The 22,547-nt window shown below is 35.1% G+C and overlaps 1 protein-coding gene across 1 annotated transcript; it reads right to left on the bottom strand.

Moving 5' to 3' along the window:
- Positions 1-18,811: 18,811 nt before the first annotated feature.
- On the bottom strand, positions 18,812-22,214 carry LOC121601401 (leucine-rich repeat-containing protein 15-like). The gene is made up of 2 exons (XM_041930217.1): positions 21,902-22,214; positions 18,812-20,539 (listed from the first exon to the last, which is right to left on the bottom strand). The coding sequence occupies exons 1-2, from the start codon at positions 22,016-22,018 to the stop codon at positions 19,325-19,327; spliced, it is 1,332 nt and encodes a 443-aa protein (XP_041786151.1). The 5' UTR covers positions 22,019-22,214; the 3' UTR covers positions 18,812-19,324.
- Positions 22,215-22,547: the final 333 nt, after the last annotated feature.

The raw sequence follows: 22,547 nt of genomic DNA, 5'->3' as shown, positions 1-22,547 counted from the left end.
CTAACACTAAAAATATCACGAGAAAAACTATTGCAAATTATTGTATCTCTTTTCCTGTTTAATTCTATTATTCCCATTTGAAGCGATCTACGTAGCACTTTTTTCGTGTTATCATCACTAAATCACTAGATTATGAATCATCACCCGTTAGCGACTTTACTCAATTACTGCATTAAAGTTCGCGTTTTCCTCTGACTCTAACACACATTTCCTCAGCATTTTTTCCTTTTCCGGTAATTGTACCCGAAGGGTTGCCATTAATGGCTACATTTAATGAAAATAATATGACTTCCAACTATTATGAATCACAGCTAAAGTCAACCAGAATCGCAACTAAAGCCCGTTCGTGGTCATTTCAATACCACTGAAGCTAGGATGTAATGTTCATGCTAAGCACATTCCATTGCTTTTGGTGCGGAATAACATAGCCGTGGCGAGGTCAGGAGATTACCAGGGACCAGCTCCTAAATATAAATGGCTTCACGTTTAGCAGTAACAGTAATTGAGGTAACACCTTTATGGATTTTTTTTTGCATTAATATTCATGTCGCTTGTGTCAAATTTCCGGCGGAATGTAAACAGGCATCCAGCGAGATTGGACACAATTTCAATGAATTTATGAGTACGTGTATGTGGATTGAGCATTGAAAGTTCTGCGAATGTGGCAGTCAATTTGTATATTTGTGTGAATCCTATATTCATTTAAAATCTACATTTCTTAATGAATCTTAACAGTACCTTTTGAAGCAATCAAACTCAAATGTTGTGTACCTTACTATCTTTAACCTAACACTTGCTATTACTTGTCATGCATCATTGCAAAGTGCATTGTGTTTAATGGAGTAGGATATATGTGATGAGCTTCCGCATTGATTGTTAGAAAAATCTCTATATATTAGTGATGGGCGTTTCAGATCGCACCAACGGTTTTGGAGCTGGCTCTGGTCCAACGGAACCTGCTATGACTTTTGCCCGAACCCGGCTGCGTACCAATTTGACGGGGCATTGGCTAGCTCTGTGTGTCTTAGCATTGTAGAAACTATGCTACTTATTATGGATTGGGTAGTATTATTTCGTGACTGGCAGACGAAGGCGCGAAACCGTGAGCGGTTTCGGACATTCCTGAGGCAGGCCAAGACCGCAAAGCGGTTTTAGTGCCGGATAAGTAAGTAAGTAAGTAAGTATTATTTCGTGCACTTTTCTATTACAGCAAATTGGCTTACATCATCGATTGATTACTCTTTTCATAAGAGTTGTAAGTTCCTTTTAAAAAGAATGAAATGAAGAAATATTTTGTTAGAAAACGAAGGAATTTGTTTAAAGATTTGAAACATTTTAAAACAGAGTTAACAAATTTTATGGGAGAACTTTTGAACCACACCATCGTCTAATGGTGCTCTGTAGCAGAGTTCCTCTAGCATTTTAGCGTAGCGGACCACTTGGCTTTGAAAATACTTCTGCCGCGGCCCACGTCCATTAAGAGCATACATTTGTTTGATTTAGTTCAAAGTTTTTGATCAAAAATATGTTTTAATCTTACCCTAGACATGCTTGTTGAAAATTGAATCTTTATGGTGGAGACAAAATTGCGCAATATGTATCATAAATAGCTTTTCTTTTTCAAACATAAATTCTTTCGCGGACCACAGGTTTGAGACCACTGCTCTAGTGTATAGTGTAAAAATGCACCATTTAAACCCAAATGGTCTTTCAAAATCGTTAGATGTATTGTCAATGCATTTCATAATAATCAAGCATTAAACCTCTTTGGTGGCCAAGCATCGTATGAAGCTAAGAATAAAGTAAAACCTACTTTTTACAATTACCACTCCAAGAAGGAATCAGAGTGAACCTAATGAACGAAATAGATGAAAACATAACATTGATTTTGACCGATTTTCAACCGACACCCCGATAAGACTGGAGCTACCTATGGGTAATGCAGCACAAACATACCAAAACACATCGACGTAGAAAACGCAGACCTTTACTCACAAGGACGTGCCGGTTGCTTTAAGTGCAAATGACACGAGAACAAGGAAGAATGCCACAATCAAATGTAGTAAAATTTATTTTCTATTCTCGATTTAAAAGAAAGTTAAAGGGTGTAGTAGTCGAAGGAAAATTCGAAATGATTCGTAGTCGGAAAACTCAAATGTTTCTTTTGCTTTTCTACTTTAGCTATAATACTAAGGTGACCTATACTCCATATAAAGGCATGTGCACTCAAACACTGAACTTATTAGGTCCTCCACGGAACGTTTATTTAATGGCGAATCTTTCCCCTTCCACCGTCAAAAACAGATTCGTGAATCGTTTTGTGTTTTCATGACACGATTCTTCCGTCTATTAGAGAATAGCGATTTCATGAAAGTTTACTCATTAACACTTGTTTTTACCGTATGGAAATCACTAAAAATCGTTAAACAAAATTCTTCCGCGCGCAGGGATTACAAAAATATGTTTGAACAACAAAATACACAGTTTTCTTCACACCTGTCAAAAGATTACAAGCATAGATTCAGCCTGCGGTGGATGACAAAAATTGCACGAATAATATTCGCCAAACTCTGCTCGATTTTCCGTTGCCATGGGAAACGGAGATTTTGAATGGAATTTTCAAGCAGAAATCGTTTCGTCGAAACGCAGCTATTTACTGATTTATCCTTAGTTACTGGATACAAAAAAGCTTCAACTATATCTTGAAAATAAGTATAATCTGCAGTGAGAAAAAATAGAAGTTCTTGCGGTAGCTACACTCGATGATAAAAAATGCTTCGGGTCTACAAAATCCTTTTCCACACCTTTTGCAGGAAGGGTTTTAATCTGAGATATATGAATATCATTTTGTTACATACAAAAATATGAGGGATTTTAATGTAAAATGTTTGATTTTATGGTATGCACCAAATAAACATAAGATTTGGCAAGGAAATTGAAACGCCTTTTTTCTAGATTCAAACAAAGTGCGCAAGTGTTTTTTTTACACAAAATGTTACGAAAAGCTGTCACATAAATTTGATCTCAGGCTCACTACTCACAACTCACATTTTAGCACTATTCACAACCACTTGGCAACATAAAATAATCTCCTCTACGCTTTTCACCCTCTTGCCGTATTTAACAACATCCTCAATCATCGAAAGATTAGGCAAATAACTTTTGAAATCTACAGTTTATTTTCCATACATCAAATTTTCAGTCGTTATAGCCTTAGGATGTTTTAGATAAGAATAGAACCATAATCGCCCTTTACAGTAGCAATTTTAGCAACCCCTCGATACTTTGACTTTATCATAATTGTTAGAACTTTGGTATATTAATATCTTTGAATTGCTAACTCAATTAACCGTGGCGTATTATTTTTTATTTCATCTTACGAGGCCAGTGGCCGGTATTTTTTGTGGCTGATAGAGTCATATTCTTTAATAATGCTTAAAGAGATTCAAGTGATGAGCCTAATTATTGGACAAACTGTACATATGCCAATACGATTATTTATGTTTTTATTAATGTATTAGTTTTTGAAAATTACCTACCAGCATAGTGACTGACCCAAAATGGAATGTTCCACTTAGCTGATAGTTTGACGTACTGAACGGAGCTAAAAGTTTCGTTCCAGTTGAAAAAAGTTAAGGAGGAGTTTCATAAAACGAGACAATTGTGAGGACAAAGAAAATTTAACAATGTTCATCACTCTAACCCCACAGCAACTACACATCAATTTCCATAAATATGCAAATGCAGCAAGTGTCGATGTGGATGATTTGTTTATGCATGATTCAAAAACTTTTAATGCATTCTATTACCTTGCTGTATGCTAAGCTCATCCTCATGTGGGACTACGTTGCATGTAACACCAAAAACGGAATATGTTTAAGATACCTACATGCTTTCAATGGTGTTCAAAGAGCAACGAATAAATAGTTTAAAAATGAGTTTTTGGAATCATTTACAGAACACTTTGGAGAATTTATTTTTATAATAACAATCCATTGCTTTGACATGATTTATATATCTAATATTATATTTTTTATCAATCCTTCTTAGAATCATCTTATATAAACATATAATATACCATTAGATAAAATATATTGAAATACGTTGATGTAACACATTCCAAATTATGCTCAAATCTGATAAACTGATGGTTGGCAGCTTAATGACTAGCAACTCTATTTCACACATGTGCTCCATGCATAAGACGAATGCAATCAAACTATTGTGCTCCCGTGTCGTATGTCAACATTATTTATACATGCAAAATTCATCAAACGAATCTACTCACACCTACTCCCCCAAATTGGAGAAGGTAAAAATTGCAATTAAAAAAAAAGCCCGTTAAACTACGTGTTTCGGACGGCAACGACCATCATAATATGCAAATCATATTTCGCTCTCTCGTGCACGTAACTCGTTTCCAATTTGCTACAGGAAATGACGCAACTCATCATCTGGACTCATTTTTTGCACTGTGTATCCCGTGGGCTTGGTTTTGTAAAGAGCTATCGCATACTTTTGCGATAATTTTACCATCATATCTTCATTTTGATGGTCAAAGAAGGTGAGGCTTAATTTTTCTTTCCTCATACCCGAGCAAAGGATTTTAACAAACAGGAATTTTCTTTTCTGCAAGAATACGCCAATTAAAAATACAAGTTGCTATGTTTCAAGTCATTAAAAACATTGAATTTTGCAGCGTGTGAACATATTTTGTTGCTCAAAATGCAACAAAGGTAGATACATGAGGACCTTTCAATTTTGTATTTTTTTGCGTTGCTTTTTAAAGTTATTTTAAAAATTTATTTAATCACTCAGTTACTTTTCTTACCTTTCTTTGCTTAGCCTAGTTACGGATCAAAATAATATCTCGTTGAAAAAAATGGATATCCTTTGTGACTGTTGTTAGCATTCGCTATTGTTTATCTTATCCTTTGATTGACGGCTTAATAACCATTCATCCTTATGAAATATGTTTAACATAATCCGACCTGCAATTCTTGCTTACTGTCAGATACAGATCATCGAGATATTGAGACGAACGATATATTTATTGACAGAAAATAATAAATGGAGAAAAATATGAAGTATGAATGAGATAATTATAGGTGTTGATAAAAATTAACGATAGATTCGATCTGCCAGTGTCAAATTATTTGACTGCAAACTGTAATATTAGAATGGATGAGCCAACCGATCCAGCAGCGTTATAGTTAGTTCACGTTAGATGGCGTGAGTTTGTCTAAACACTTATATATGTACATAGGGACAGGCACAACGAGCGGCAATCAGTCGCATGATTACAAGAAAGGCAGTAATAAATTTTGAACCTTGTTTATAACGAACGTTCAAAATATTACTATATTCACTCTCCTCTCGAAATTTTGCGACAGCCAGTGTTAAATTCTGTGATTCCTTACAGAACACGAAACAAACGCGCAGTTTAGGAAGCATCCTTCACTGATCCAGTCGAAAATTCCCGATCGCTCAAAAGCTCCCGAAAATCGTGGCAAGAGTAATCACCGAAGGTCACCTTTTTTGTGACAGCCCAAGTCAAACGATTAACTTTTTTTGCGCCACAATAAAATATAAATTAAGATTGGTTATGAAACGCTTGTCTTCGTGAATAAAAATCGCTGCTTAAAAAAATGTTATTATTAAAACCCATTTGCTTTGGGTGAAGGAATTAATCCTTTTGTCTTGTCGATTTATCCTCAACGGTCCATTAATTTGCTGGTACCATGTCGATTTCTGTAATTCCCAAAAAGGGTGACAAAGAAAAGGTTTAGTGTGGTCAGCGTCTACCACTGATCCGGCCGATCATTCTTGAAGGATCTCGATCCAGGCTAAGTGAAAGATGAAAGATCACTTTTTCGTCAAAGCCCGCAACAATTAACGGATTTGTAGCATCATCAAGTTTTTTTTAAATTCACATTATTACGGCTTCAGTTATGTTTTCATCATCAAATATTAATTTCGTAAAATAAAATGGCTATTTAAAAACACAATGAAATCTTAAAACCACTTAAACCTTAAACACATTTGTTTGATTTTTCAATAGCTTAGAAAGAGTTCTGTTGTTATGCTTCCAACAATAGGGCCTTTTATTTTTCCAGCCAACGAGCTGAAATTTCAACCTGTCATTGAAGCAGTATTGAACATCCAGGTTGTATCCATTTGACAATAACGCTCCGCCATATTGGATTTCCGCATTTGTGTACAAACAAAGATGATTTTCAACATTGTTTTGTTATATATTTTCAACTATAATAACTTTTTCTTTTGGCTCTGTTGAGGCTTTATCAACAGAATTCTTTCTTTCACCCGAATGTACAATAAGTGTGAGATACACAAGCGTTTTAAAATTTAGTTGCTTGGCTCGGGGATCGCTGAACACGCTATCAGCACGGCTCCACATAGATAGTGTCCTCTATCGGGATTGAAGGAAAACACTGCTGTGCCATCGAATAATATTTATTCATATTTTTTTTAATATATAACAGTCTTCCTAAGTGATGCTGCAGGAAATTGAAGTACTAGACAATATGTAATAAAAAATACGTCTACTTTTCCACTTCCACAAACGGGTAATAGTTTGTTTGTAACCACTTTGTCATGAAACTGTTAAAAGCGTCCTGAAAAAGGCAACCTTGCAACGGGCTTTACATCGACCTGGTCTGTAGCAAGTCTAGCTGGGAATGTATAACAACTGATCAATAAAATCTTCCAAGACACAAATCGATAAAAGTGCGAGTGATATTGTTATATTGCAGCAATGTAAGTGATGATGTTTCTTCTTATTTCTCCAAGCACCATACGGGCAAAGCTGTGATTCTGTAAGCAATTCTAATTCTCCTGGTTAAGTCTTGCTATTTGACAACTATACAACGGGATCAATCATAATCCTGAAATGCTATTACGCTCCTGGTAAACCATAAATTTGTTTGATTGGATACATTACTATACAACATTCCAGTTATCCTTTGTCGACTAACTCCGTCATCGAATCATCCTGAATAATATCCCTAGGGTAACACATAGAACAGCTAATAAAAGCAGCGCAAATTTTCACAGATTGTCAATCCTGGATCAAACTTGTCTCATTCACACCTCTTTGACACGTTGTCTCATGCCTTTCTCTACGAGCGTCCAAGCGTCCATGCATGCTTCAGGCGGTCGGTCGAGTAATTGATGGTTCCATGATACAGTTTGCTATCGAACCATACTGTCAGATGAGACTAGATAGAGATGAGCAACAACTTCAACGTATCCCGAGGCCATATCTACGATCTATCAAACACATGAATCATTTGGAATGAGTGGATAAGTAAATAGGAAACACACAAAACATCACTGAAACAAACAATTATATTATTCAAGTTACTATACTCACCGTGTCCAATGATATGTAACCGTAGCTTAATGACTTCCAACCATTTAGTTTGCTTAACACCACCAGGGTATGTAGGGTAATTTGCCAATTGTTGCACACTATCCAGTTAATGCCCTCTGCATATAAATTGTTGTTTATTCAAATATTTGTAAAACACTAATAAAAGCTAGTATTTTCCTTACATATGGAGCATATTTGCCACGTATTCAACAATTTTATGCAATTATTTTTGCAAAACAATAAAAATTGAAAAAATGCTTATTTAATCCATTGTTTAATAATTGGAACAAAGAGAGAGCTTTTATCTTATTTATTGCACAGCACAAAGCCTCCTTTTTTCACTGTGCTATCATTTTGACAGTGTTTTGTTTACAATTGACGTGCGATTGCAGTTGCAAGTTCGCTAATTATTTTGTGGAGTTCTAGCTTAAACCTAGAACAAATATTTAATGTAACAGAGTTTCGTATTGTCCTAAACAATATTCGATAGAAACACATCCATTTCGGGGCTCATTTTTCAAAAGTGTGCAATAATTGGATTTTCAAGCAGGTTTAAAAATCTGTATTTCTTGGTATTATTCATCATTTTCGTCCCTAAAATAAAATATACATACTATTCTTGAAACAATAATGATGTATGCTGGACCCTTGAGTGTGCAACAATTGGCAAATCACCCTATGTCTTTTTCAGGAAAAATACTACTTATTGTAAAAAAAAACCCTACCCTTCCCCTATAGGGAAAAGAATTACAGTGTTGTTAGTTTATAGTCGTTAAAGCAGCAAATATTAGAAGAATATCCATCAAGCAGAAGGAGTAAATAAGTTGGAACAAAAAGGGGGTTCATAATGTCTGAAAACAAAAAAACAACAACATTAGTTCCATTTTTCACCAATAATGTTCTGGCATATTCCCAAGCAGTTTCAGTCACTTCCGACAGCTCGGAAAAATATCGTTAAGTTCTTGCAAAGCAGCACAAACCGTTTGCATTACAGTTTACATTCAATATAACTTCATACATCGGCTCTTTCCTCAAAGATCCGGAATGCTGGAGGAATCTTCGTGTCTTCGTGACATTCTGTCAGTAAACGGGATAAACCTGACATTCTATTTTCCGCAAATCTTTTTTTGCCTTCAAGCAGTTTTCTATCTTTCTTGCTTGGCATTGCGTTGAGTCAGTGGTTTTAATCACAAATTCTAAGCTAAAAATTATATTTGTTAAACATATTTCCGAAAATGTAGAAATATGTACACCAAAATTGTTTATCCAATAATGAAAAATAGATTTTCTTTATAGATTGATTTGTCAAAATTCATTTAGTTGCGCCAAATACATGGTGCCAAGAAGAGAACAATTGAAATCTTACTTATTGTAATAGAGTGATAACCGAGTCTCCTCGGTTTTGATTGAAATATTTATTACATGTTTTTAGTGTTTTTTTTAATAGCAAAGAATCGTAATTCTAGATTCTTAACTCATTAGTAATGGTTTCATTTCAATTTGCATTACTCTGTGTTCATAGTAAACTATCATTGTAACTAAACTTATTTGAGCTTAACACTCGAGCCGTAAGAAAACTATCATCCTGCTTGTTCATCAACGTCATCACATGATCGATTGTCAATATGTCTAATTTGGATTGTAGGATACATATTTACATTTGACTCGCACGGCAGTTAAGAGAATCCCGTGTTTTATCTTTTCTTACACAAACAGATTTTTCACACCATTTTTTTGCAGATCGCAAAACTCGTCTTAGATAAAAGTTTGTCTGGACGCCAGATATCGTGAAAAGCAAAGCAAATACACTGCATGCGTGTCCTATATTATAGTTGCAAATTTAACTTTATCATCTTGACACTCAACTACAAGCTTATCAAAATACCAAATGCCGTAGGCAGGTATTGATACCATCTTACCGTATGCCTTTCTGTAAGAGATATCATGATATATTTGAAGGATTTGAAGAACCGACATTTTTGATTAAAAAACCACGAGCATCGAACAAAGATAATACAGGGTTTCGCACGATTTATTGGTACGTCCATTGCCACAACATATCCTTGCCTTCGGACCGTAATCCAGCAGATCACATATCATTCGGCACTTACCATCACGACCAAAAGTTTGCGGCAAATGATGATCGAAGGACTTCCGGACCCCAAAGTGGCTTTGGAGTCACCTTCCACTGATTGGCGATGGATCTGAAAAAACGTCAGCAGCTTCGAACTGTCATCACATCAACGGTCGATGCTGTACTTGCTGGTGCACAACAAGGTGCCGCACGGACTGCTGCTCGACAGGATGAATCGTGCTTCCTCAGCCTGCTGATTCTGCTCCCGGATAGAGACTCTGGAGCACAGATTTGCCCTGTATTCAAGGGTATCTAGTGCTTGGAGCCTACTAATGCAGGCTATAGAAGCCATTGTCCCAAACCACAACCTAAACTTCCCATCCCTCCTCTTGCCTATTTTAAGTCACATTAGTATAAGTAAGAGGATTCCCATCCTACGGTTGTCTGCAAATTGCATCATCCACTTTGTTGGAAAAAAACAATACTGTGATTGATCAAGAGATCCTTAAATGTTCTTTGTAAAACCTGTACGTCCTCCTTACGTGCATCCCAATTTCCAATAGTTATACTAGATTTAAAGTTTAAAAAAAAAACAACTTTTATTCAAAAAAATTGGTTGGTTCCCATCAATTTTGGTGGGTTCCCATATTTTTTTGGTGCGTTCCCACGATTTTTTGGCCGTTTCCCAGAATTTTTTGGTCCAATTGTATTGATATCCAATAAATTATGGGAACGATGCAAAAATCTATGGGATACGACCAAAAAATCGTGGAAAAGCACAAAAAAATCATGGGAACTGACCAATAAATCGTGGGAAACCCTGTAAACACAGATTACATATCTTAAAAAACACATACGAAAAAATCTTGAAAGAAGGAAAAAAGGGATGAAGCAAATTAATTCTTTGAATCTGTCTCCCAGTATTTCAAATGTTACGTGTCGGATTCATGCTTAGCCTAAAGGTTCAAATTAAAAATCAGTGAAGCCTACCGTTGCAAGTTTTTTTCTGAAACACCTGATACCATATCCTACAGTACCACTATGAATGCAACAAAATGGTTATATACGCAGAGTGTACATCGCACATCAAGTGCGAAATGAAAGCTCGAGGTGATAAAACCGCCGGTTGTTGGTAATGGTAGGGATCATCAACACCACCCAGCTTATGATATCGGTTGGAATAGTAAGTGGAGGGATAAAATTGAGGAATGTGGGAGTAGAGGTATCTCGACACCTTTGAGGCATCGTTTAATTGCTGCTTAAATGAAGTGATGAAATCTTACGCAATCAAAATTATGCTTGCATGAATAAATTTTCGTTTACGATCCGTGATAGCCTTATGCTGGTAAATTAAAGGAAAGGTTGAATATTTGAACCTAAAAAAACCATGTACAATACATAGTTATATAGTATGATATATAGTTTAAACTTTTACATAATACATAAAAAATAAATTTATAAAAAATAGTTTGTAAGATTAGCATTGAAAGAAAGTTCTTCAAATTTTTTCACATGATGTTTTGATTTTTAATGCAAGTAAACACTATTTGATTCTTCAAATGCTACCCATCCATTTTTCAGAACTATTGGGAAATACGGCCATATTGTTACATATTGTTACGGTCATGGTACATAAATAATAACATGGGTAAAACATGGGTGTGAATTTTATAAAAAAAAACTCTATTTTTAGGAATAATTAAAACTTATTATTATACTAATTAATTTTAGGAATAATAAAACTCTATTAATATTAAAAATATTTTAGGAATAATTCTGTCAAATTACGCTAAATGTATTTCACGAAGATTTTATTCTGCTCAAAACATCTGACTTCACGAAATCGAACTCACTTCATTGCTGGATTATTGACGGTGAATGCATCGTTTTGATGCTAGCTTATCTCTGTATGCTTTACGAAAACCCTGAACAGCAGAATAAAAAAGGGAATCACACAGGGAGATAAGCAAAGAGCTTACGCTCTAACTTGGCATTTGCCGTGGCCATTGCATTAGCATTTAGGTTGTTGTTGTTGTTGTTGTTTTATTTTTTTACGAGGCTTTTTAGCATTCGCCTCTCTCATTAGCATTTAGGTGCTTGGCACTGATGTTTAACACACAAACGCAAATGTGCAGCCTTTATTAACGGAGCAGGATGCACATTCAAACTAAATGCTAGTCACGTGCGGCATTTCTGTTAGCTCATTTGGTACAACTTAATTATACCACCTTACGAAGAAAATTTCATTTAACGTGTAACACTTTCCATCAGTCTATAGGTTTGTCACACGCAGGTGAGTATTGGTACGTATTACAAAACATACGTGCTCTTAGTATCAAAAAAAAGTTTTTATAAGTATTGACACATGCTTATATGGTGCACGTCAAAGCCTACTGAATACATTATTTCACTAAGTTTAGCGACCCATCCTCGAAAACTGAATTATTGACAAACTATCTGGAGATTACTGTCAATTGCGTATCCGCACGCAAAACCATGCTATCTATTTGCTGTAACTATATTTCAAGTTCTTCCGTTTGGGATAACATATTGGTTTACATGCATAAAATACTTAAGCTTAAACATAAAGGCAATAAAGGCACAGCTGAAATATTATTCAAAAACGAGATGCGCGACCTGTCAAGCTGATGTCAACTACAAATGACGTTAAATTCACAACACAAATGGAGAAGCAGATTAATCGCGCAATAAAGAATACTATTCTTCCTCAAGAAGTAAGTTCGGAGCGATCTTGGAAGGACTTATATGTTCAACCTAGAACAGTATCTACGCGTTGCGCTTCCGTTGCCTCATTCATTTTAGGCCTAGCAAAGATACCATTAATTGTCCACTAAGACAGTTAGAGTTTGCGCTGGATCTAAGCAATCCCTACTAGAGAGCGTGTGGCTGAATGTTACGTAATTAATAAAAAGAAAATGTATTTTTTATATTTTGCATTAAAAAAAGCTCAAAAATCCTCATTTTTTTAATTACATAAACTAATTCTTTAAACAAACCTTCTAAAGGCTATGAATGATATATTAATTGATTAATGTATCATTTAGAGCCGCCATCTCGCTTTCAAAGAGCCGCATACGGCTCGCGCGCCGTACTTTGCCGATCGCTATTCTAAAAGGGCACGTTGAAAAAAGCTTACAGGCCCATCACATTACAAATTCTTTTCGAAAGATAAGAATTATGACAGAGCGAAAGATAAGAATTATGAATTGAATTTTGTCTTATTCATACGTTATAAACGAGGAAGTAGGGGAAGTCGGGGTTGGTTCGACACTGCGGGTAAGTTCAACACCTTGCCGTTTTTGTATTTATAGAACTTTTTGAAAAAACTTATACATATTATTTATGTCAACTGTTTTGAATATTTGAGTCACATTTCACTGATCAGAAACCTGTCAATTGTCTAAAAACAACATAATAAACACATGGTGGTTCTGATTGACAGCCGATGTAAGTTTTTACTTCTGGGACTTCAGGAATTGTGGAACAGTTTCCGTGTTAATAGTATTGTTTTATAAAAACTATTGATTAGTTCTGTATCACAGGGCGTAATTTTCATATTAAACTATATGATATAAAATGTCACTAAAACTTGTACGGCCAATGGGGGTAAATTCGACACCCCAGTTGGTAGTAGTGTAATACTTTTTTATAGCATGTTAACTTTTTTATATCGTAATTTGAAAGTGCCTGTATACAGATGTCCCTTAACGATGTACGACAAACGTTATAATCAAGCTGAACAAACACGCAATTAAAAATACTCTAGAAGCTTTTAAATTCAAGATGTCAACAAAACTAGGAAGTTATAATCATGGAATTTAGCTATTATTCTCTCACAGAACGTTTGCCAAACTCGGACTCAAAACATGTACTTTGTATATGGTTGGCTTATGAAAATTAATATTGTTATGGTTTTGACCGTATTTAAGGCTAACTTTAGGCCGGGTAGGCTTAAATGAAGAAAAAAAATAGTCGCTGGTTTGGAATCACATTTTCCGATGTTCGACTTTTGGCTTTCGAGTTGGCAGAGAAAAATAAAATTGAACACTTTTCGATTTCATAAAAAAAGAAAACAGATTACTGGAAGATAGCTGCCAGGTTGATTTTTAAAGTAATCTTTACCAATCATTCCGTAAACCAAATGCTATCGCCGCAGCTTCTACTATATGGAGTCTGGTCCGATGCTATTTGTAATGAAGTTTTTGTTCTTGCTTGTAACTTCATTTTTTTTCGTATATTTCAATAAAGTTTTGAACTAATTTTTCATAAAATTGGTACGAAATACTTTGTTGAACTTCAATGAAAACTACAGGCCATCAGAGTTTGTTATTTTAAAAGCTAAAACCAATGTGTCGAAATCACCCCCAAGGTGTCGATTTTACCCAATCATGGTGTCGAACTTACCCGCACTGCAGTCGTGACGCAACAAAAAACACACTTTTTTATTTTTATCAAAATGTTATCAAAATCAATCCAGGAACCGTAGTTTCTCGTAAGATGGTACATAATACACCAATAAAGCTTTTTAGATGTCTACTAGTAAGTTTACATTGGCAAAAGTATTGCAATCAGAAGAAACCCTTAAGGTGTTGAAACTACCCCCAGTTCCCCTAGTATTTTTTATTTTTACTTCTCGTTATAATAATTACTTGTTTTCTCTTAAAAAAATCCAGTTAATTATTCGGCATTTTAAACTTGTCTCTAGATGAACATTTACCCCTTGGTTTTATTAGAACTAGTCACATTGCTGCTTGCCAATATCTCCCCGCTGGTGGCCAAATTCAATTTACTCAACGTTTTCAAACTGACCTGACCAATGCCATTGTTACCTTCGATCCTACCCAATTGACTGGTAAGAACTCGTTTATATAACATTAACACTCCAAATCAGTGGCTTTCCGATAGTGTCTGCTGAAACTGGCATTTTCTCGATTACTCACCCGATTGATTTTGCTTGAACAAAAGTTATACTTCAAAACGCTGATAGTTGGGTTGGTAGAATGGATAGAACTGTGCAATTGGTATTTGATACATTGTGGTAAAGTGTAACGTAAACAGATGCTTTGTAATTGATTTAAATAAATAACTTTAGAAAACTATAGAAGTTTGGCCACATATTTTATAATATTTGCACACATCAAATTGAAACTCAAAAAGTTCTTTGAATTTTGTGTTGAATATAACTAGTTTTTAAGCCCGAGAACGGAAAACCAATGCAATATTTGTTTCTTTTATATTTTTTTATTTTCTTAAATAAGTTGGACAAATGTTTAGTCAAACATTACCATAATTACAACATCATGTATGGTAACAAATAAGTTCTTATATATGTGGACGAAGGTGTGATGTGTGTGTTTTTTTTTAATTCTGATTATTTAATACAATGATTGATGATTCAATGCAGACTCCGTGGAACCATAAAGCAAAAAAAAGTTAGTTGGGAATATTCGTCTTAAATATATAATCCAGCAAAAAGACGTTAATTAAATACACTGATTTAACGACTCATTTTTATCGACAAAAACGTTTAATGGAAAATTTGACTATGGTCATTTTATATTCTATTTTGTTTGTTTTTTAACCTATTTGAAAAACTCGTACCGGTCATTTATGTCTCATTCATTCTAAGTGCATGTACCAAAGTATTGAAATAGCGTATGTAACTAAAATTTAACTCGACTTTGAAACCAACTTTAATGATTGCCTCAAACTAAAAACACGCCAGTATGATTGGTTTGGGAACTAGGGTGAAGTAAGAACACGAAGTTGATAAAAACTGGAAGACTGCATTACCCGGAACGAGAAAGATAACGCGTGAGTTGTTTAGTATGGTTTTACTACATGCAGTTGACAAACAGTGACAATGCCCAAATCAACGATGATTGACACTGTTGTTAGTTATTACAATTAGTGAATCTGATAGATTTAGGGTTTTCTGATGGAGTTGTATAAAATATCGGCGCACGTGCGTTCACTAATTTTAAATGAGATCGCAAGATAAAAAGGCAAATAATTTTGATAGGAAAGTGCGAGACACTAAAATTAAGCAGGCATTTTTAACACAAAGTAGATGAATCAGAATATTTGTCAATAACAAAAAGGAAAAATAAATTTAATGCCAATTTTATCTGTTTTACTTACTTTCTATTCGTTACAATGACTGAGTAATATTTATTCATCGTTGATAAACGCTAAATTATAACACCACAATATGCTCTGTCCATTACGTCCAAAAAAACGTGATATACAGGTAATCCCCGATATACACTCGATCATATGGGCTAGAGATAATCGCGGTTTGGAGCAAATTTGATAGTAATTTTGCTTGAAGTCGTAGGTTTAGTCCAAAATATAATTATTTGATCTGATACCAACTGAACACAACAATTTGGTACTTTTTAAAATGATTTTTGAAATTCAAATAAAAGATAATTTGTTTTACATTTGACAATTGATGTGTCAAACCAGTATAATTTGTTCAAAGAACTGTCAAATTTAGAATATCGCGTGTAATGAAATCACGTATTTCTAGAATGGTGTATGCCGGAAAACTCCTGCATAATGATAGAATTTTTAAAGAAGTGTTTGAAGAAAAATGGAAATCATCCAAGCTAAATTGGAATACACATTATTGCTTGCCTCTCGTATGAACACTTTGAAAAAGCAACTATACCCTGTGCAGATCGATGGATCAATAGTTCAATGGTTATGTATCATGCTAGCAAAACGTTTTAACATTTCAATTCCCCAGCGTTTAATTAGATGTCTAACCGTAGTTACACGAGTTGTCGTCACTCGGTTTTGTTTTCTAGGTCTGTTTGAGACTCGCAAGCATGGGGATATGTGGAAAGGATTCTAACATACTGAAAACGTAAAAAAATCATTCAATCCATTTGTCACAACAAAAGAAAAACGTTCACAAGGAACTGGAGCATTAGAAGCGGATTGGTAAGTGAATGGTAAATGATGAACATAAAAAAAAACTCGTGAGAATTTTTTCGTGCGAACTTTGTGGTTTGTGGTAGTTCTGTAATTTGTTACATTGATTGCTTTTTTGCAATAATCAATGCACTCTTTTATGACGCAGTTTTCAATATATTTACCAGCAAGTCTATATTAATATATAGATGTTTAGTAGCAATGCAATTTTAAAAATATAACTAAAAAACTTACCTTGATATTTTACCCACAACAGAAAGACAAGTATCTGGTTTAGTTTTGTTTTATAAAAAATGTGTAATTTATTTAACTACAACCACGTGGTATAGTAACAATGATTTGTGTTTTGTTGAGTTCTTCCACCATTTTGTATAATTAATCAAATTCTACACCTCCTACCAAAGGTCTACACAATAGCATATTGTTATACTGATGTTCTGTTCTATTTGATTTATTTAGACGGTTATTTTCCGTTGCCATTTCACAAGTTTTTTTTATCGTATGGTATATATTGAGCGCTTTATTTCTTTGTTGATATGCTGGCTTATTGATAAGATATGCATATGTTTTACCTAACATCTTAAGCCAAAATACACTGTTACTGTGTTAAGACAATTCAATAATGAGTTGTATTTTGTTTCACTCAAGATTATGCTTATTTGCATAACCAGTTTAAACACAATACGACTAGACTATGTTTGTATATCTTCATCGTTTCCTTTTAAAATCAAATTATTAACCAAGACCAATTAAATGTCCTTATTACCATATTTTGTAAATCTACTTTAGAAGTTTCGTTGAGCTGCAACACATTAGGGGTCTTACAAAAAAACATCATATTTTATTGTTTTAATACGCAAGCTGTGGTTTTCTTTTCCTTTTGCTTAGAATAATTTGTTTGCTACATGTGACAGTACAACTGGAGTGGGACAATTTTTCAGATTTTCTTGGCCAAAATAATTAATACAATTTACCTTAATCTTCCTAGGTTCGTAGAACCTAACGGTAGATCTCATTGTGAAACTTTAGAAAAGGACTGTTATTGATGGGGCTGAATTGCATGAGTTTTAGAATTTTACTATTTTGTAATATACATAAATGTTACCGTCTTATTTTGTAATATTTACAAACATGTTATACTGACGGCTGGAAAACCACTCCCATTAATCATAATAAATTAATTGCGATAAGCGTACAAACGATATCGCATTGGTCTTGCTTCTATGTAGATATACATTGTTATTAAACATTACTGTTCCCAAAACCACGCTCGTAGTTAGACCGATTGAATTGAACGTAGGGTAACGAAATCATGTTTAAACGATGCACAACGTGGTACATGGTTGTATCTTGAGTAGTTTTGATGAAGCTAATTGACAACAGATGAGCCGGTCCCGTGGTACAGTCGTCAACTCGCACGAACTAACAACATGCTCTTTACATCAAGCCTCGTATGGAACGTGTCGCTCGTAATATTATGCTGGTTATTTTTCAATGGGTAATAAATTATGTCACTGAGAGCTAAGACCATCAGTAGCAATCATTGTGCTTGTCCGACCAAAAACGAAAAATAAAAAAAATACTTTACGCTTAATGTAGAACAGTATTTTATTTTCAACTAACAGAAACTCCTTGACCTACCACAAAATATATGTGACGAAGGAAACCACAAATTTCTTGCAAAAATGGGTATAGAATAAGGAATCTTGTTAAAGCAATATAGGCTAGCATTGTGTAGCATAGGCATTTTTAAAGTCAAACGAAACAAAAATAAAACAATACTTTTGATAGACTGTAAACTATATATTAATATTCCAAAAACAGCAGGTTAATTTTTGAAAAGATTCTTATTCACTATGTTATCCTAAATAATGGCAAATCATAAAAAAGGTCGTTTTCGGGTAAAGCGTTTCACGCCAGGACTCCACAGAGCATAACACGGAGCGCAACATACAGGGTTTTCAATCATATTATTGACGTGTTCAGCGAGTTGTTGATTCGTTCGGGCATATAATTGACACTTTCAGTGAGATATTGAATTGTTCGGAAGCAGGCGTTGACATGTTCAGCGATTCTATAGAGCTGTCACTTTCGTACCCCTTGGACTGCAGCTTGGATCATTCTCATCAGAAGGTAAACAAACGGTTTTCGTAACAACATAACGTTATCGTTATCGAAAAAATATGCTTTTTCAACTAATTTATGTATTAAACAGCTTGGAGAATGATTATTAGCTACTTTTAAGACTTTTAAGAATGAAAAATTGAACCCTGCGGCACAGTATGCAAACAAAACAAATGACAGCTCTACAGTATAACCGAACATGTCTACATCTACTTCCGAACAATTCTATATCTCGATGAAAGAGTCTATTATATGCCTGAACGAATCAACAACTCGCTGAACATGTCTATATAATCCTCGAAAACCCTGTAACTCGCAAAACGCAAACAAATCTAACTAATACTGCAGTTGCTTTAGCCACTTTGGATTGACGGCATCGATGGAAATATCGTTTGATGTGTTGTATGAATAATATGGCTTAAAATCATATTCAATTATAAAAATTTAAAAATTTTGGAATGAATAAAAAAAGCATCGAAATTTATATTGGAAATTTCTTGTCAAAATACTGATATTGTAACTGCTGCACAGGAAAACAATCTAAGGCCATATTTATCAACAAGAAGATTAGATCATTACCTTTAACATATTTCCACAAGTGGCTGCTACACTGTTTTTATTTTTAAGCTTAACTCTGTAATTAGATATTCTAGATTTACGGTATCCGAATTTACTGTATACAGATTTACATCTTCCGAACCGAATATGAAGAAATCGAATAGTTCTGATTTCATTAAAAAATATCTTACCAACTGACACCAAAAAAATAAAATTCAACTGATTTTAATGTTAAAACTTTTTAAATATTCTACAAACATAATTGTTATGATAGGCGATGCCGCCAGAAACCGCACAGCTGACGAGACAACTGAAATAAATGTCTTCTCTTGAGACCGCTTACTATGTTCACTTAGCCATTGCAGCCACCTGTTCCAAGACTGTCCCCGCAGCATAGTTGATATGGCTGTGTTGGCTGCTTCGAGATTTTCTCGTGTAACCTGTTCAAAACAGCGCCCGATTGAGTATAGATCGATTGAGCTCATTGGCATCCCGTTCACCTCGAGCGGGGAGATGCAGTAGTTCTTGGAAAGGAAGTCACCGGCGGGAGCCCCATTGTGTGACAAGTAAGTACCGTTGGCGAGGGGACTATCTAAGAGTGTGTGGATGTGACATCCGCATGGGAAGTAGTTACTATTTACATGCAGTGCATCGATGCCTTCAAGCACGATCGAGCCACTTTCGGGAGTTTCTAGCAGATGGTTACCCTGAATCCGAAGCACCCTAATTCTATTGGCCGCAGTAATGTTGAGCTCCTGGATGGCGTCAATTTTGTTGTTGAGTATGTTGAGCAGCTCGACCTGCACGAGACCCTCAAAGGCCCCAGCTCGTATGATACCTAGATCAGATTCTTGCAGAGAGAGCAGTTTGACGTGCGTCAGACCCCGGAATGTGTACGGCTCCAGGGAGGCGAGATCCATGAAAGAAAGCTTCAGATAGCCAACCGTTTCGAGACCATAGAAAGCGTCCGGCTCGATCGCACGTATACCCGACGGTAGGATGAGTCGATCGACGTTGCTAAGGCTGGAGAATGCGTTCGTCTCGATTGTTACGGTTGGGTTGTCGGCGAGATGTATCTGTCGAATGTTGACGGCCCCAGCAAATGCGTACCCTTCGATGCGTAGGATTTTGTTGTGCGACAGCTGTATTTGCGAGACGTTCTGTAGCCCGGCAAAAGCAAATGATGCAACTGTTGCCAGAGGGGTGTGTTGAATCGAGAGATCTCGCAGCCGCGGTAAACCACGGAAAGCAAATGGTTTAATAGTAGTGATGTTATTGCCGTCGAGTGACAGCTTTCGTAACGCTCTCAATCCTCCGAAAGCATCACTTTTGATGATTGGGAAGTAGTTTTTGGTGAGTGACAGTTGCTCTACCTTTACGGGGATGGCCTTCAATGGTATCTCACGCAGCGAGCCAGTGTTGCACATGACCTATAGAATCCGTTGGATAGGTATTGAAAAATTATTAACATAAATTGATAAAATGGAGTAAAATAATATTCAATGCATAATCATTCACACAAGAAAACGGATAAAATCGTATTATGAACCTTTCTTAAATGCTCACGTATGGTCTATCAAACAACTATCATTCTCCAAAATGGAATAAAAACAGCTTTTAATATAATATTTCCCTTCTCGACCACTTAGAAGCCTTATAAATCGATTACTAAATTGGTCTGAGACTCGTACAACCAACGTTACATCAAACTTTATTTCGCTAGTTCAATCTCTAGAAATGTATCCTGTCTCGCCAAAATTTCCAGTTTTGCTCGAATGTAGCTCGAACACTCGCAAATTGGCTATCTAACGTACGCTATGGAAGACCATAAACGTTTCTCATTCGGTGATAATACAGTTTCAGCATAGGGTCCTCTTTTGAACTTGCAACACTTGTTCTTTTGAGGCGTTGAGCTTCTAGGAAAGGTGAGGAAACTTTAATTTAGCTGTTTTTTTTATGGGGAAACAAGTTGAAAAAGAAGGTTCTACTACAGAGCAATTTAAAGAAATGATATGTTGCACAATCCTATCAGTATCTGGTTGTACTTGAAAGTATTTGAAGTTGATGTTTGCTTTCACTTATAAACAAATCGTTAGTGGTAGCTGAATAATGAATAAGTTTTACCCAAATCAGAGAGCCGTTGTAATGTTCATTCTTTGTTAAACTTCGATATGCACTGATAGCTCCAAGCTATACCCGTATAGCCTATTTTTAAAGTTGGAGTTAAATTTGGCGCTAAATTGCACTAAATCAATGTTGCCGGTTCAAGAATATTTCAGTTTTCCGTATGAATCGTTTTAGTTAGCAAAACTATGCTAAGATTAACGTCTTGTTTCTTTATGATGTTAGGATTGGCGTTTACGACCATAAAAAGTTAAGAAAATATTAAGTAGGAAGCGTTTGAGTAATAGTTGATGATACGATGTAAAGGACTTGCAAGAAGATAACAGCACTCAATATAAACTCAGATTTGCTGATTTCCCGATATCTTCTGTGATATTGATTAGCTTTTAGGTGATTTCTATTCCACCCTTTAAAAAACTTTTCCGTTTCTTTTAAATAGAATTTGACGAATGCTTTCCATGTCTTTTGTCACAGGCACTCTTGTCAAACAGTCAAACATTTTCAGGTTGTTGATCATTCTGAATCCTAAGCGTCTATGATATTTTCTAAACATGACATAGTGTAAAGTTTTTCAAGAAATATTTCATTTTTAAATTTTGTTTTAGATATTGTGGTTCATTTGCATTTCGTTAGAATACAGTTAAAATACTAATCAATTCAAATTTTACCTGTGTTTGTGATAGACAGATACACTCCAGAGGACAGCCGTGGACCAAGAGATTGTTATAGTAGCAAATTTGCCATAGTATTATTAGAAATACTATCACACGCCAGGTTGAATTCATCTCCTTCGACACCTTTAGAATTTTTGCCGTTGCAGGTTGGTTGATGGGATAGTATCGGTTCAGTTTGAATTCTTTTTTACTAATCCGCTACATGTTCAATACTACGATACAGCAAGAGTCATATCTTATGTCTCTTCATGATTGCTCTACAGTAATCCATTGATATTGATTGATGAAACTGTTCTTCACAACAACATAAATGTCTGCAATTAAACATTAATATCAAATTAGACGTTAGACAAATATACAGGTAAACGAGTATATTATACATGAAAAAAACATTATTCAAAATAAGTGTCATTGGTTATGGCTTGTGGCTCCTTCACTTACAAGGAACTCAATTAGTATAACAGATTACGGTATGTTTTTAAGAAAATCTGCACCTATTATTTAATACTTTTGATTTAATATTTGTGTAGCTTAATACAAAAATAAAAAAAATTACCATATTTTCTTTTGCTGCATAAAGATACAATAATTTTTCTGCCTCTTTCACTGAATTGTGGGTCGTGTTAAGTTACATGTTTAT

This window comes from Anopheles merus, unplaced genomic scaffold, assembly GCF_017562075.2.
Source record: "Anopheles merus strain MAF unplaced genomic scaffold, AmerM5.1 LNR4000085, whole genome shotgun sequence".
Taxonomy (NCBI): Eukaryota; Metazoa; Arthropoda; class Insecta; order Diptera; family Culicidae; genus Anopheles; species Anopheles merus.
Note: the sequence above shows the minus strand (reverse complement) of the source record. Positions and strands in the feature narration are given on the sequence as shown.

What these genes read in the sequence shown, in the direction of transcription:
- LOC121601401 (XM_041930217.1), bottom strand. Translation starts at nt 22,018, where the DNA reads ATGAATTCAACCTGGCGTGTGATAGTATTTCTAATAATACTATGGCAA. An exon ending in TCTGTCTATCACAAACACAG is followed by an intron (nt 20,540 to 21,901) that starts GTAAAATTTGAA and finishes CGGATTCTATAG; the next exon opens with GTCATGTGCAACACTGGCTC.